This window comes from Pseudorca crassidens, chromosome 12 (genome assembly GCF_039906515.1).
Source record: "Pseudorca crassidens isolate mPseCra1 chromosome 12, mPseCra1.hap1, whole genome shotgun sequence".
NCBI lineage: Eukaryota > Metazoa > Chordata > Mammalia > Artiodactyla > Delphinidae > Pseudorca > Pseudorca crassidens.
The window spans coordinates 81,064,512-81,079,358 of record NC_090307.1 but is presented as its reverse complement, the minus strand read 5'-3'; the positions used below and the strand labels follow the sequence as shown (position 1 = coordinate 81,079,358).

Here is a 14,847-nt window from a genome sequence, read left to right as displayed (position 1 = left end):
TTGAGAGGTCAGAGAAGGCTTCCCTGAGGAAATGATTGTAAGCATATAATAAGCCTTGAATAAATATTTATTAAATTAATGCAGAAATGCAACTATATTTAAGGTGAAACTGAAGGATTGGGAAGAATTAACCAGGTAAAGTTTAGGCAACAAAAGTGAGAGGGGAGTCCAGACAGAGGAAGCAACATGTGAACCAACCTGAGCTTGGTTCTTTCAGTGAAGCAACAGATGCATGAGAAGAGGGGGGAAACATTGATTCTCAAAATGAAGTGCTGGAGGTAGCCAGGGTCATGTTAGGAAAGACCAGGAGACTATGTTTAAAGCTCTAGACTTTGTCCTAAAAATCATGGGAATCCATTGATGGTAACATGATGAGTTCCTACTTCCACATGGTTCCAATATTTGAAGTTGTCAGAAGGCCATGCTCTAGAAACTTTCTAGAATCTACCTCCTGATAAATAAAATAAACCTGAGCCTTTTTTTTTCATCTTATACATTTGAAACAGGTATAAAATCCCTTTGTCCACACTGCAGCTTTCAAATTTCCACTTGTTAACAGTTCATGTCCCTATAATAGTGGTATCCATTTGGTGAGTGTAAAGTATCCTGTTGAGAAGTTAATAAACAATATTTGTGGAATCAGAGACTGTCACATTTCAAAAGTATCAGAGATCATTTAGTCAAGACTATGAGGGGCCCCTCCAGAGTATCACTGATAAATAAGTATAGTTGCCTTCTGCTGGAACTCTGCTAATAGCTTAAAGTTCACTGCTATCAACATTATTCATTGTGGGTTTTGGGGGGGGGGGTTGGTTTTTCTTTGCTTTAGCACTCTGGCTTTTCACAAGTTCTTCCTTCTATGAGTAAAAAATGTCTTCCCTGTTACTTTTTGTTCCCTGCCCTTAGTTCTTGTTATGTTTCTTAGAATTGCATAGAATAAACTGAATTCACCTTTTTTTTTTTTTTTTTTTTTTTGCGGTATGCGGGCCCTCCCCACCGCTGCGGCCCCTCCCGTCGCGGAGCGCAGGCTCTGGACGCGAAGGCCCAGCGGCCATGGCCCACGGGGCCAGCCGCTCCGGGGCATGCGGGATCCTCCCAGACGGGGGGCACGAACCCGCGTCCCCTGCATCGGCAGGCGGACTCCCAACCACTGTGCCACCAGGGAAGCCCTGAATTCACCTTTTTAAAAGTGGTTAAGAGGAGAATCTTTACTTAAAAACCAAGGTGCTCTGATGAAACCTGAGATCACATTATGAATTTTAAAGTGGTACTATATAAAGAATCCATTAGGATAAACACAGTAGAATGAGATAGTGATTTATCTTCTGTGACATAGTAACTAATAAATAGCATAAAATTAACTGTACTCAGAACTAGAACCTTATTTCTTTGGTCAACAAATGGAGCACCTAATATTTGAATAATATCTTATTATATATGCCAGAGAATAAATAAAAGAATAAGAGTATTAGGGTTATAAGGTCTTGCTCTTAGAGCTTATGATTTCTTTTGAGAGAAAAGATTTGTATGTTTATATAAATGCAATAGAGCACATGCCAAGTGAGCAGTCTACTAAAAGACAGCAATAGAAATTACAAACATGAGATCATGGTGGGCTGGGATGGAGTAAATCTTCTACTAAGAAGTATCTGATTCACTGAGTTTCTTCTTAGAAGGGGATGGACAAGACCTTGCTTACATTTATCCTTCTTTTCCTACCTCCTTTTTACCCTCTACCCTGACTTGTACCAGTTCATTAGCCTGGGTGTGCCTTCAAATGGTGTTTATTGAATTGAATTACTTTACCTCCCATACTGTGTTAGTGATGTTTAAGATGTTCCATTCCATCATTATCCCTTTTTTTCATTCTACTTCTCTGCTTTCTGAATTTTTTTCAATGAATACATATTTTTTATTTTAACTAAAACACACACACACGAAGATGTTCATACCTATTGTGGGAAAACAAAGTCCAGCCTTTTGAAGATACATGTGAAAAATAAGAAAGCTTTTTTTTACTCTCTTGAAGTGGGTTCTGTTAGGAGCTTTTCCAGTGTACTTTAAGATGACCAGTAGCTTCTTCTAAATGGCTATCCTGAGCGACCTTAGAGATTAAAACAAGTGGATTATGTGGCATGAGGATAATAACGAGCTATTGATTTAGTGGCACAGCTTTGCTCATAGTTCCTTATTTCTCCATCTGCCTGATGCCTTGCAAGAACTGCTTTATCGTGTTTCTTTTCTTTCAGCGGAACGGAAGCCCCCTCTTTTCAACATGAATGCAATGAGTGCCTTATATCACATTGCCCAGAACGACTCCCCCACATTACAGTCTAAGGAATGGTAAGACTGAGCTGTTGCTTTAAATTTCTAAGAGAAATCACCATATGTATTTGGCACTTTCATTAAGTTACACTTTAAATATCTGACCTAGAAAGCATTTCATTCCTTCATTGTATGTTGTGATAACTGACACTGATGCTTTATAAGCCTGAACTTTCTACACACACACACACACACACACACACACACACACACACACACACACACATTATATTTCTACCCTCACTATGGCTTCTACTGTGTTCTTAATGTGTGTAGGAATTGAAATTCTACTAGGTACATGCCCTGCTACCTTCCTAACCAGTCTAGTCTCTTAAGTCATGATGGTTTTGTATTGATCACCTCAGTCTTATCACTTCCTAGCAAGGATAAAGTATCCACTCTGATGTCATTATTTTTCTAGTTGTCATTTTTTTTTCTTTACTATATGTGTATTTAAATGTGTTGAGACAGAACATATACTATCTATTCAGAAGATATATTGTTCCTTGCTGAAAATTATGACATTTTGCTAACTATTGGGGCCACAGAGTTATAGAAAAAGGGCGATGTCAAAGAAGAGTAGACAAAATGGAATTTTCAAGAGAGAAAGTGTTTTCATCCAGAAAGCATATTCCTAGGTTCTCTGTCCCTTATGCTTCAAGTTTTACTACCTGGTTATAGGTTGTGGGTAATGGAAGAGTTACCAATTGGTCATGAAGAATATAGGCTTAAGACTTATGAGAGTTGTTATCTTTGGAGAGAAAAATGTACATAAAACCGTTGTATATAAATATAGTATTTTTCATTCTATGATATAACGATTTGACCTTGCTTATATGTTGACTAACTTGAAACTGTCCACATTCATTATCCAAAAGAATTAATTTTAGATACCTTAAACTTGAAAATGGTTCAGTTCTCCTGACATTCCAAAGTATTTTAATAAAAATCTCCTAAAATATAAAAATTTCCCTTGGATGAAAATTATTTAAAGTGATCAGTATGTTCTACAGACCCTGATTTTATTTTCTTTCAATGTATTTGCACACACAGGACAGACTCCTTCAGGAGATTTGTTGATTACTGCTTGCAGAAAATGCCTCAGGAAAGGCCAACATCAGTGGAACTATTACGGGTAATTTTTCAAGTTTATATTTGAGGAGGGGGATTTAAAGTCATGTTGTAGTGGAATATAGTAAATCATTCCCATGGCAGCTCATCATGATAAACTGGATTAGAATATACTGCCTTGTCATTTATCCAGAGATAGTAGCTAGGCATAGAAGTAGCAAGATATGTGCTATATGTTCCCCGTAGAAAGTTTTTCCCCCATCTTTTCCCCTTTTCTTTTTTCTCCCCCTTCTTTTTGCCTTGTGACAAAGAATATTTCTCCTTGCTTTGGTCATCGTTGTGATGTTCCTGTGACTGATATCTGCATGAACTTTAATGCAGTGTTTTCAGGACAGAGACTGCCAGTGGTTCGAATACCAACTCTGGGATTTCAGTTAGGGTGTTGTCAAATCATCAGGCAATGAAGATATGTGATAAACATATAAAACAGACATTTTCGTAGCATTGCATCACACATGTTAACTGCATTCATCTGACTTAAACATAGCATTTTTGGGCTTCCCTGGTGGCACAGTGGTTGAGAGTCCGCCTGCCGATGCAGGGGCACGGGTTCGTGCCCCGGTCTGGGAAGATCCCACATGCCATGGAGCAGCTGGGCCTGTGAGCCATGGCCGCTGAGTCTGCGTGTCCGGAGCCTGTGCTCTGCAACGAAAGAGGCCACAACAGAGTGAGAGGCCCGCGTACCACAAAAAAAAAACAACACATAGCATTTTTGAGCATCTCTTTTCATGTAACATTTTATTGTAGGCTTTATATACATAGGCAGTGTGTTCCATTAATATCAGTGAAGTATGTGGGAGTCTTTTACAATCTAAGTATCTTTTATTGGCCACAGAATAGTCCAGGTTACTTTAATCTTTTCTGCGTATGTGTTTTTCAGCACTTTTTTGTTTGTTTCTTTGTTTGTTTTAAGAAAAACTCAGGATTGTATTGCCTAAATTTGTGAAGGTTAAAAATGTCAGCTGCCTTTATAATTGCACCTTGGCTAAGTCACAGATTCTTGGTTTACATTTTCTTTTTCTCAGAACTCTTATTCTGTTATTTTCTGGCTTTGAGTGTTCCTGAAGAAGTAGGTCCGAAGCTGACTAGTTTTTCTACCCAGAAGTAAGTTTTTTCTTCTTGTGAGTAACAGGCCACAACAATATGGTGACAGAAGCAACAAGGCAATGGACTCTACCTTATTCTCTTTTGGTGTAGAGCTATCACACGTTCTAGACATGGACTACAGACAGCAGAACACCAGAAACACAGATAATATGTTTATTACTTTGAAGTAGACAAAGATTTAAAAAGCAGGACACAAACAGCACTGCCATAAAGAGAAAAAAATTATAAATTTGGGCTATAAATTAAGGAGAAAAAAAAATCCTCAAAGAGATACTACAAGCATTCAAAGATGATATTTTAGGGCAACAGACAACAAAAGGATATAAAAAACAAATGGGCAGAGGTAAAGAAAGAAACGAAAGAGAAAAATTTAAATATAGATTAAGGGACTTCCCTGGTGGTCCAGTGGCTAAGACTTTGCATTCCCAATGCAGGGTGTCCAGGTTTGATCCTTGGTCAGGGAACTAGAGCCTGCATGCCGCAACTAAGAGCCTGCATACCACACTAAAAGATCCCACACACGGCAATGAAGATCCCACGTGAGATCCCGCATGCCACCACAAAGACCCAGTGCTGCCAAATAAGTATATTTTTAAATAAATAAATATAGATTAAAATCATACCATAAGCAACGAACTAATATAATAAACCAACCCATTTAGGTGTTTCCAATGGTAGATAGTCTTAGGGAAATAAAATTAAATGCAAAAGAAAATTTTCAAAAGATGATTATAGAGAACATGACACATGTGGAAGACAGAGGAGATATATATTCCAACCTATTATTCCTAAAGAAGAAAGCAAAACACATGGAACAGAAGATATTTAAAGATATACCTGAAGAAAACTTTTTTGGAAATAAATGTTTGGATCATTATTTGATTTGATTTACTCTTTGTTTGGTGGGCCAAATCAAGTGAGCCTACCATTTAGTCAACAATGTTTACTGATTGTCTACTGTGTGCCAAGCACTGTTCTAAGCACTGAAAATCATACAGTGATACAAAGAAAAAGATAGTTCCTGCCCTCCTGGAACTTATATTCTAATGAAGGAGTAAGAAAACAAACAAATGATTTGATATAATATCAGAAAAATAAAGCAAGGACTGGGATAAAGAGTAGAACTTTACAAAGTTCTAAGGAAAAGAAAATGTAAACCAAGGATTTGTGACCCAGCTAAGGTGCTCTTCAATTTATAAAGGCAGCTGACATTTTCAAGCCTTTTCTTCTCTTAAAAGCTTCTTCTTAATTACTCAGTAGCAAAATCCAGCCAATCTATTGATGAAAGAAAGAGCAAGAGAGAAAGAGAAAGGGACAGAGGGAAGAAGGAAGAAAGAGTGAATTAGGAACTGGGGAAACTTGTAAAAGGACTGGTGGTGAACATTAAATTTAAGTTTGCTGTCTGATATTTATTATTTATTTACTATTTATTTATTTAGCATTGTAAAGAGAATACATTCTTCATTTTGGCTAGACAGTACACATTTTAGAAGATAAAAAAATAGTGGAAGGGAGAGAATGAAAAGTAAATCTTCCCCTTCCAGCCCCTTCTTTAGAGTTAGCAACCGGTGTCACTAATTTTGTACATGTCCTTCTAGAGATATTCTACGTATATGGAAGTAAATATTCTTTTTTATTTTTGCACCAGTGGTAGCAAACTATAAACGCTGGGTTTTTTTTTAACTTTATAGTGTGTTTTGAGTATTGTTCCATATTACTACATGAAGAACTATCTCATCCTCTCTAATGGCTCCATTATATACTCAAATGGACTGTAGTTTTTATAACCAACTCATTTATGGTGTTTGCAGTCTTTTGCTATGACAAACTGTGCTGGAATGAATATCCTTACACAGTTGTCATTTTATACCTGTATATACAGATACCCAAAGAATAAGTTCTTAGAAGTGGAATTGCTAATCAAAGGGAATGTGGATTTTAAATTTAAATAAATATTGCCGATTTTCCACCAAAGAAGATGCCCCAATTTATGGTCCATTAACAAAGTATGAGTACCAAAACTTTTTGAGCTTCTAGTCAGATCAGTGAAAAACTTTTCTCACTGTCATTTTAGTTTGTGTTTCTCATTGTGAATTAGACTATCTTTCATATGTTGACAAGCCATTTCTATTTCCTTTTCTATGAATGCTCTACAGTCTTTGCCCATTTGTCTGTTGGGTTGTTGGGTTTTTTCCCTTATTAATTTGTAGTAGATCTTGCAAATATTTTCTTCTTATTTCTCTTTTGATATTCTTTATTCTGGGCTTTTTTGGAGAGGTCATGCAGAAATTTGTTATAAGGAATTCAACTTTTTTTTTTCTCCAGTTGGCTATCTTGCTGTTCCCAAATACTTTTAAATAATCCATCTTTTCGTCACATTTTCTTCGTGATGTTAAAATGTCACCTTCACATTGGATTAATTTAAATAGAGAACTACAGTAAAATCATTGCTGTGGTCAAAAAGCAGAATGTAAAACTTATAAACATTGACAGTGTAAAAATTGAAAATGTAAAAATAATAACGTAACTAGAAAAAAGTAGGGGTAAGAAAGAAATGTAAATGTACTAATTTTCCTGCTTTTCAGGGTAGATGGTCAATAAATTCTTAAATTGAAAGTCTTTTTTAAGTAACTCTTATGTCTTAAAGCTTTTCATAATTTTTTTTTTTCTTCCCTTAACTTTAGAGGACCCTTTAGGAACTGGTAACTCTTGGTGAAGAAATTATAACTAATGTTAAACAATTATTTTACTTCAGACACTTCTAATTCTATTAAACTCAAATACACCTTAATTTAATAGATTATTCTTTAAATTACCATGTGTAATAAGTTTCTCATGTAAAATTATTTCTGGGTATCCATCATTCTGAGAGAGTGAGAGAGAGAGGGAGGGAGAGTGTCTAAAATGTTATTTCATGACTTAATATTTATTTTTGGATGGTGGAATTTTGAGTGATTGACTTTCTTTTATGCATTTCTCTATTACTTAAATGTTAAAGTAAACATATTTCCAAGAACAAAGAAAGCATTCTTTGAAAATGATCTGAGAACCTTTTAACTGTATGGGTTTAGAGAACAGTGAGGGGATGGGATTGCAGGCAGAGAGAATGAGAGCTAAGACATGCAGGTGTGAAATGCACGGCACGAGGCAAGAATGATTTAGACGTAGGATGCGTTGCGTGGGAAGGAGGAGAATGAGTGACTAGATTGGAACCTAGACATTCAAGCAGGAACCCCCTGTAAAGGGTCAGACTTTACGATGGAGGCAGTGAGATGTTTTTAAGATGTTGAGTATATCAGCTTTAAAATACTTAAACAAGTAAGCGTTTAATTACCTCACGCAATAAGAAGTCCAGGACATTGGGAAAGCAGTCCAGTGATGTAAGCAGCTCAACAGCTCCTCCTATCTCCCTAATTTACCCTCCTTAGTATGTGGCTTTTGTCTTCTTGGTCACAAAATGGCTCCCCATCTCCAGGACTCAGTTTTATTCCTGGCAAGAGAAAGGCAGGGCACAGAGCAAAACAAGCGCCTTCTTTTCTTGTGTCTTGCTTTTTATTCTGGAAAACAAAGCCTTCCTCTGGGGCTTCTGCCTGTATCTCATTGGCCAGAACTATTGGTCATGCTATTAACTGCAAAGAAGGGTGGAGTCCAACTTCTTTTACTTTCTACTGCTTACAAGAAAGGAAGGTGAGGAAAAGAGGTTGGAATGGAGGATAAATGGGCCACAGTGTCTGTCACAACAAATGATATGGTCAAATAAGTGGTAGAACACCAGAAAACAAACCCCCAGATAAAGAAACCTGGGTTGCAGCTCTAGCTCTTCCACTGTTTAGCTGTGTAAATCACTTAACCTCTCTGGGCCTAAATTTCCTCACCTTGGAAATAAAAGAATTGCTAAGAGTTATTCCTGCTCTAAAATTCAGTATCCTAGGTTACAGCTTGAAGTTTACTAAAAACTGATTTGCTCTTATCTAATTGCAGGCACTGGAGTAGCAAAATAATTTACTTTCTCCCTTTCGTTCTCCTCTTGAAATATGCAGGCTACGCTTCCTTCTGGGAATGGTGTTTCATTTTCAGAAAGGACTCTGCATAGGAAGAGATATTTTATAAAAACGGGAGCAAAAGCCACAATTCCCCGGACAGCAAAGTCAGGGTGAAGAACCACAAGACATATAGATTTTTTTCTCACAGTGGTCCTGCTCCTCTTTTATATCTGTTTAACTTACAAAGATATTAAATCTATTCCATCATCTAAGGCTACCACATTACGTCTCATTTTCCCAATATCTTCAAATTATAATTTCACATAAGTGAATTTTCCACATAACTGAAACTTTTCCTTTAAAAAACAAAATTCCCTCCTACTTTTGATCATTTTCTGTGGTAATCTTGTCAAAATATATGATGTGCTTCTCTGCCTTCTTGAAGAAAGTATAATGAATATAATTTCTCTTCTTGATGGTTCAGAAACAATAGCATTTCACGAAGTCTTGTAGTATAAAAGGACTGTATGAAGAGCATTTGCCCCTTTGCAAACTAGCCCACAAACCTTGGTTCTTTCTTATTTGGTTGGTTGGTTGGTGTATTAATCATGGACTTCCCCTCTCTTTACTGTCAGGCAGTCAGAGAACTTTCAAAGGTCTCTTCTTTCGGCAACAAGTAACCCTCTAACAGTTCTCAGTCCTTTATTCTCCCACTTTTGTTCCCTCTTTCTGAATGCTGTAGACTGAGAAACCAGGAAGCCAGAATATCTTAGAGATCGTTGATAATATTGAAAGTGAAGCCCGTTTATACCAAGAAAAACTGAAGGACTTTGGGGCGGATATTTTTACTTCTCAGAGACCCTTTTCCCTTATTTCTGGTTATAGAGCTCTGTAAAGAGAAGATAAAGTTGCCAGAATTCTGACTTCTGGATATATGGAATAGCTGCCATATTTTCAAGCATACACTATATATGACCACAGAAATAGAAAACAAAATATACACAAGTCTGGTTTTTTTTTTTTTTTGCGGTACGCGGGCCTCTCACTGTTGCGGCCTCTCCCGTTGCGGAGCACAGGCTCTGGACATGCAGGCTCAGCGGCCATGGCTCACGGGCCCAGCCGCTCCACGGCATGTGGGATCTTCCCGGACCGGGGCACGAACCCGCGTCCCCTGCATCGGCAGGCGGACTCTCAACCACTGCGCCACCAGGGAAGCCCCACAAGTCTGTTTTTAAAAGGGTAGCATAGGGTGGGGAAGAGGATTGAGGCAGATTATAAGAAGAATATTCTATACTCTGCATTCTTTTGCTTATTATGTAGTTTCAGATTTGAAAGTCACAAGCTCTCAGCTACTATTTAAAGTTCTAGTCATTGTCACTACTTGTATGGTAAAGTAAATCTCAAGAATTCTCGAGTAAATTCTAGGACAAGTCCACAAAATGGGGCTTGAGGAAGAAGAGAAAAGCATAGTTATTGCTCTATGAGATTTATAAAGATGACAGGCTACATGAAATGAAAATCATATCTTGTTATTTCTTCAAAATCCACAGAGCTGTTTTATGTCTATTTACTTTTGTATCTAAATCTAGCACCTAAAAATATGTCTCCTCATTATCAGTTTCTGTTTTTTCTCCTCCCTCAATTAGCATGACTTTGTTCGACGAGACCGGCCACTACGTGTCCTAATTGACCTCATACAGAGGACAAAAGATGCTGTTCGTGAGCTAGATAACCTACAGTACCGGAAAATGAAAAAAATCCTTTTCCAAGAGACACGAAATGGACCCTTGAATGAGTCACAGGAAGATGAAGAAGTAGGTTGAGTTTATTTTAGCAGGCACTTATAGAATGCCTACTATGTGAAAATGTTCTGGACTAGCGCGCTATGAAAAACACTTTGGGGAATAACAGTGTAATTGATGTTCTCTGCCTTAAGAGACATGCAGAGTTGCAGAAGAGACATTCATAAAATAACTCTTATATAAGGCGAAATATGAAAAATGCTGTAGAGGGAGAGCACACGGCAGGGGCCATAGTGGGGAGAGAAAAAGTCATCAGCTGGTGGGGATTAGTGAGGAGGTGGGCCGTTTCTGACAGGCAGGCCTAGGGCATTTTAGACTCAGGGAAGTGCGGTGCTTTAGGAAGATTATCCTGGCATCAGAGTGTAAGATGGATTTGAATAGGTAACATTCTGGATAATAATCCATGCAAGAGGCAGTAAAGGTAGTGTCTATGGGAATCAGGGGAAAAGGAACACTTAAGAAACACTGTAGAGGTAGATTTGATAATACAGTGCTTCTCATTGACAGTGACAGATGAGGAGGAATTTACGGTGACTCTGAGCATTTGAGCCTAGGTGACTAGAGTATGTCAATATGAAGAACAGAGAAAAAGAACCGAGGAGAAAGAGGAGGTTAAGCATGATTTCAGTTTGATGCCTACTGAGTCTTGAGTTCCTGGCATCATATGCTACTGACACAGTGTACAGATGGAGGTTTTAAAGGAAGATGACTTTCTGGTTTCTCATTCAAATAACTTAAGAAGGATTGGTCGAAGGGAAGGGTAATGACAATTGGGACACCTGAACGGAGATATCTAGCATTTGGTTGGGAAATACAGATCCAGAACATAAGAAAGAGGTCTGGGTAAAGGATAGTTGGATGGGGGTCAAGGACATTAAAATGATGATGAATCAAGGAGCTGAATGTAGAATGAGACGAGGGTCCATGCCACATAAGAAGAGGGAGACCTGGTTGATAAAGGCGTCACAGATGTTACTGAGCGTACACAGCTTCAAGGAGGGAGCAGCCAATACCATCAGATGCCACAGAGCAGTCAAGTTACATAAGGACCAAAAACAGTGTTAACTGGGTTTTACAAGTAGGGCCTTCTTGATGACCTTAGTAAAAGTAGTTTTACAGGAGTAGTTCGGATAAATAGTAGATTACCATGGGTTGTAGAATAAATGGGAAGTGAGAAGGCAGAGATAGCGAAAGTTAGTTATTTTAAGATTCGTAAATTTGGCCAAGAAGGAAAAGTGACAAAGGGCAGTAGGTAGAAAGGTATATACATATAGGGCAGCCCTCTTCATATTTATATGCAGAAGGAGAGGAGCCAGGACAGAGGCATTGGAGATAGAGGAAAGAGATGCCGTTAAAAAAGTAGGATCTCAGGAAGTACATAACAGTAAGAGCATTAGTGCAGGGATTAGCCTTGAACAAAAGAGAGAACTCCTCTTCCTCTAAAAATAGATTAAAAGATAGGAAAAGAATGAAGAATGAATTTTAGTTTAGCTTTTTAATATAAAAGAAAATAAAATTATTTTATCAATAATTATAAAAATGGAATTAAGAAAGCTGAATTGGAATATAAAGTCTCTTGATTGCATATATACAAATGAGCCCTTTTAATTGGGAAAATAAATCTATTAAAAATATAATGTATTATCTATCATTTTAAATTACCCAAATTACCTTTGTCAGTGATTCCTTATATTACCATGGCTAAGTAACAATTCATTAAAGTTATGTATGTACAGCATGGTTCTTAGAAAATAGGGGTTTTTTGGAGCTAAGTTTCTTTAATTATATTATTTAATCTTGTATCGAAAGATATCCCACTGTGATGGATAAATTATATGTTCTGATTATTTTATCACTTCTCAAATAGTAGTCTTTGGACGAGTAGTGATGAATACCAGTATTACTTGACAGATATATTTAATAAGATTACAGAGGTAAGCATGATAGAATTGCCTGAGGGAGGCAGAATTTAATTACCTGTCCAGGACAGTAGAATTAATATCCCTGCTTAGATATGAAGTTACTCAGTAATGACTTGCAAAGGACCATATTGTTTGTCAAATCTCTGAAAGCTCTCTTCACTCGCTTTGAGTTTCAAGTGACGACTGCGGTGTTTGTAGATATCCTAGAGGTCCCCTGTTCAGTAGCCTGCGGTCTTTCCCTAGCACCCTGATGTTCCTGAAGGTCTCTCAGAAACCTGGCCTGGTTCTGATTACCGAATAGCAATACAATAATATGATAGTCACATATCAGAGGAAAAGTCGCATATGACAGAGGAAAGCCCTGGCATAGCAGCATTTGGAGCCTTATGACCCATGCCCAGAACAGCCCCTGTGGAAGGCATAGAAGTGAATTGAAGGTGTCAGAAAATGGTAGGGGAGTAGTGGAGCCACTACATTAAAAGTTTATCCTTGCAGATTTGGCAGAAAAGCAACTTGGCACTGCAAAATTGAGTGTACTTAATAGCTTAGTCAATGGATTGGTACTTTATCTCCAGTCATTTTTTTTTAACCCAAGTGCCCCATTTTTATAGGACAGCGAACATGGAACCAGCCTGAGCAGGGAATTGGACAGCCTGGGCAGCAACCATTCCATCCCAAGCATGTCTGTGAGCACAGGCAGCCAGAGCAGCAGTGTGAACAGCATGCAGGAGGTCATGGATGATAGCAGCTCGGAGCTTGTCATGATGCATGATGATGAAAGCCCAGTAAATTCCAGTTCCTCTGTTGTGCACAGGAAGGTAAGTTTCATGGTCCCCTTCACAGCACTAGGCTTTGCCAATCATAATGAAGCCAGCTCAGGTCACTTAGCATCCAGATATTTTAGTTCCCCTTTCACAACTGAAATGTGGGACTCAACCTAGCACACGATAGTTCTTTTATGGTAAAAAGATAATGTAGGACTAGGCAAGTTGTATCTGTGCCTATTTCTTTTATTATTATTTATTTATTTATTGGCTGCGTTGGGTCTTCATTGCTGTGCATGGGCTTTCTCTAGTTGTGGCGAGTGGGGCTACTCTTTGTTGCAGTGCATGGGCTCCTCATTGTGGTAGCTTCTCTTTGTCGCACAGCATGGGCTCTACTCACATGGGCTCAGTAGTTGTGGCCAACGAGCTCTAGAGCACAGGCTCAGTAGTTGTGGCACATGGGCTTAGTTGCTCCATGGCATGTGGAATCTTCCCCAACCAGGGCTCGAATCCTTGTCCCCTGCACTGGCAGGTGGAGTTTTAACCACTGCGCCACAAGGGAAGTCCCTATGTACTTATTTTAATAAGTATCAGTGATCACAGTCTAATTCCAGTAGGTGAGCAAGTTTAAGAATTTTTTTCACTATTAAGTGTGCATTTTTCTTGGGAAAAAAGGAAATTGAACAGGTAAAGATGGAAGGCATGAGAAAACATATTGGTGCCTAGTCATGAATAGTGGAGGGATTACATTTATTTTCTGAACTGATTAACTTATTCATTTATTCAACAAACATTGGTGGGGACCTTTATTATCTGGTAGGAACTATGGTAGGCCCTGTGGATACAGACAAAACAGACATGATGCCTTCATGGAGCTTATTATCTGTGGGGGAGAGTAAGCAAATAATCACACAAGTAACTTTATCATGTAATTATAAAACTTGTTCTGGGTAAAAGGAGGACTTAATCTAGCAGGGAGTAGGGGAAAGTCTCCCCAGTAAAGTGACATTTAAGCTGAAACTTCAGAAACAAATAGAAGTTAGCTACCTTGGGGTGAAAGATTGGGGTGAGTCAGGAAGCAGCATGTACAAAGGCCCTGTGACAAAAGGAACTTTGTATGTTCAAGGAAGAAGGGAAGGATCTGAGAGATTAGTTTGGTGAACTACATAGAAAGTGAATTGAGACCAGAGAGACAGCAAGGACCCAGATTATTAGAAAACCATAAAAGCATTTTGAGGAAAGGAGTGATAGCATGCAGATGCGGAAATCTGCTAAGAGTTCAGCATTGTCAGCTGTCCTTCTTTGAACTTGGGCAAGTGGTCATGTATTTGAAAGGTTGAAAAGAAGGTTTTGCTGGGCTCTCTTTTTGGAAGGAGCTATCATGGATGCTGATAGAGATCGACTTTTTCCTTTCCGTTACCTCTGGGGCTCCGTGGGGATAGAGAGCAAAAGAAGAGGAATTCTGTTGGATCTTTTTACTCCAGGACCTCTCAAATGAGCACCCAAAATTAGACGAGAGACTCTACTGGCATAATCAACAAGAAAAAAGACGCTGGTCTTGAACTCATTGGGGGTTTTAATTTTAATTTTTACATGCCAGTATAGAGCTTTCTTGTAATAATATGGGCCTTTCAATACTTTTTTCTCCTTGGTGTAATCAGCTAAGAAAACCAGATGTTAATTTATAGTCTGAAATATCAACTGAGTAAAAGGGCAACCCACAGAATGGGAGAAAATATTTGCAAATCATCTATCTTATAAAGGATTAATATCCAGCATATATAGAGAACTCCTAAAACTCAACAACAGCGAA

General features: G+C 38.2%; 1 protein-coding gene across 2 annotated transcripts in view; it reads left to right on the top strand.

Annotated features, from left to right (window-relative positions):
* Positions 1–14,847, top strand: part of TAOK3 (TAO kinase 3) — a 183,853-nt gene that overhangs the window by 126,712 nt on the left and 42,294 nt on the right. For both annotated transcript variants that reach the window (XM_067700765.1, XM_067700764.1), the window contains 4 exons: positions 2,250–2,343; positions 3,379–3,460; positions 10,193–10,360; positions 12,882–13,088. In XM_067700765.1, coding sequence (XP_067556866.1) covers positions 2,250–2,343; positions 3,379–3,460; positions 10,193–10,360; positions 12,882–13,088 — 551 coding nt within the window. The remainder of the gene's footprint in view (positions 1–2,249; positions 2,344–3,378; positions 3,461–10,192; positions 10,361–12,881; positions 13,089–14,847) is intronic.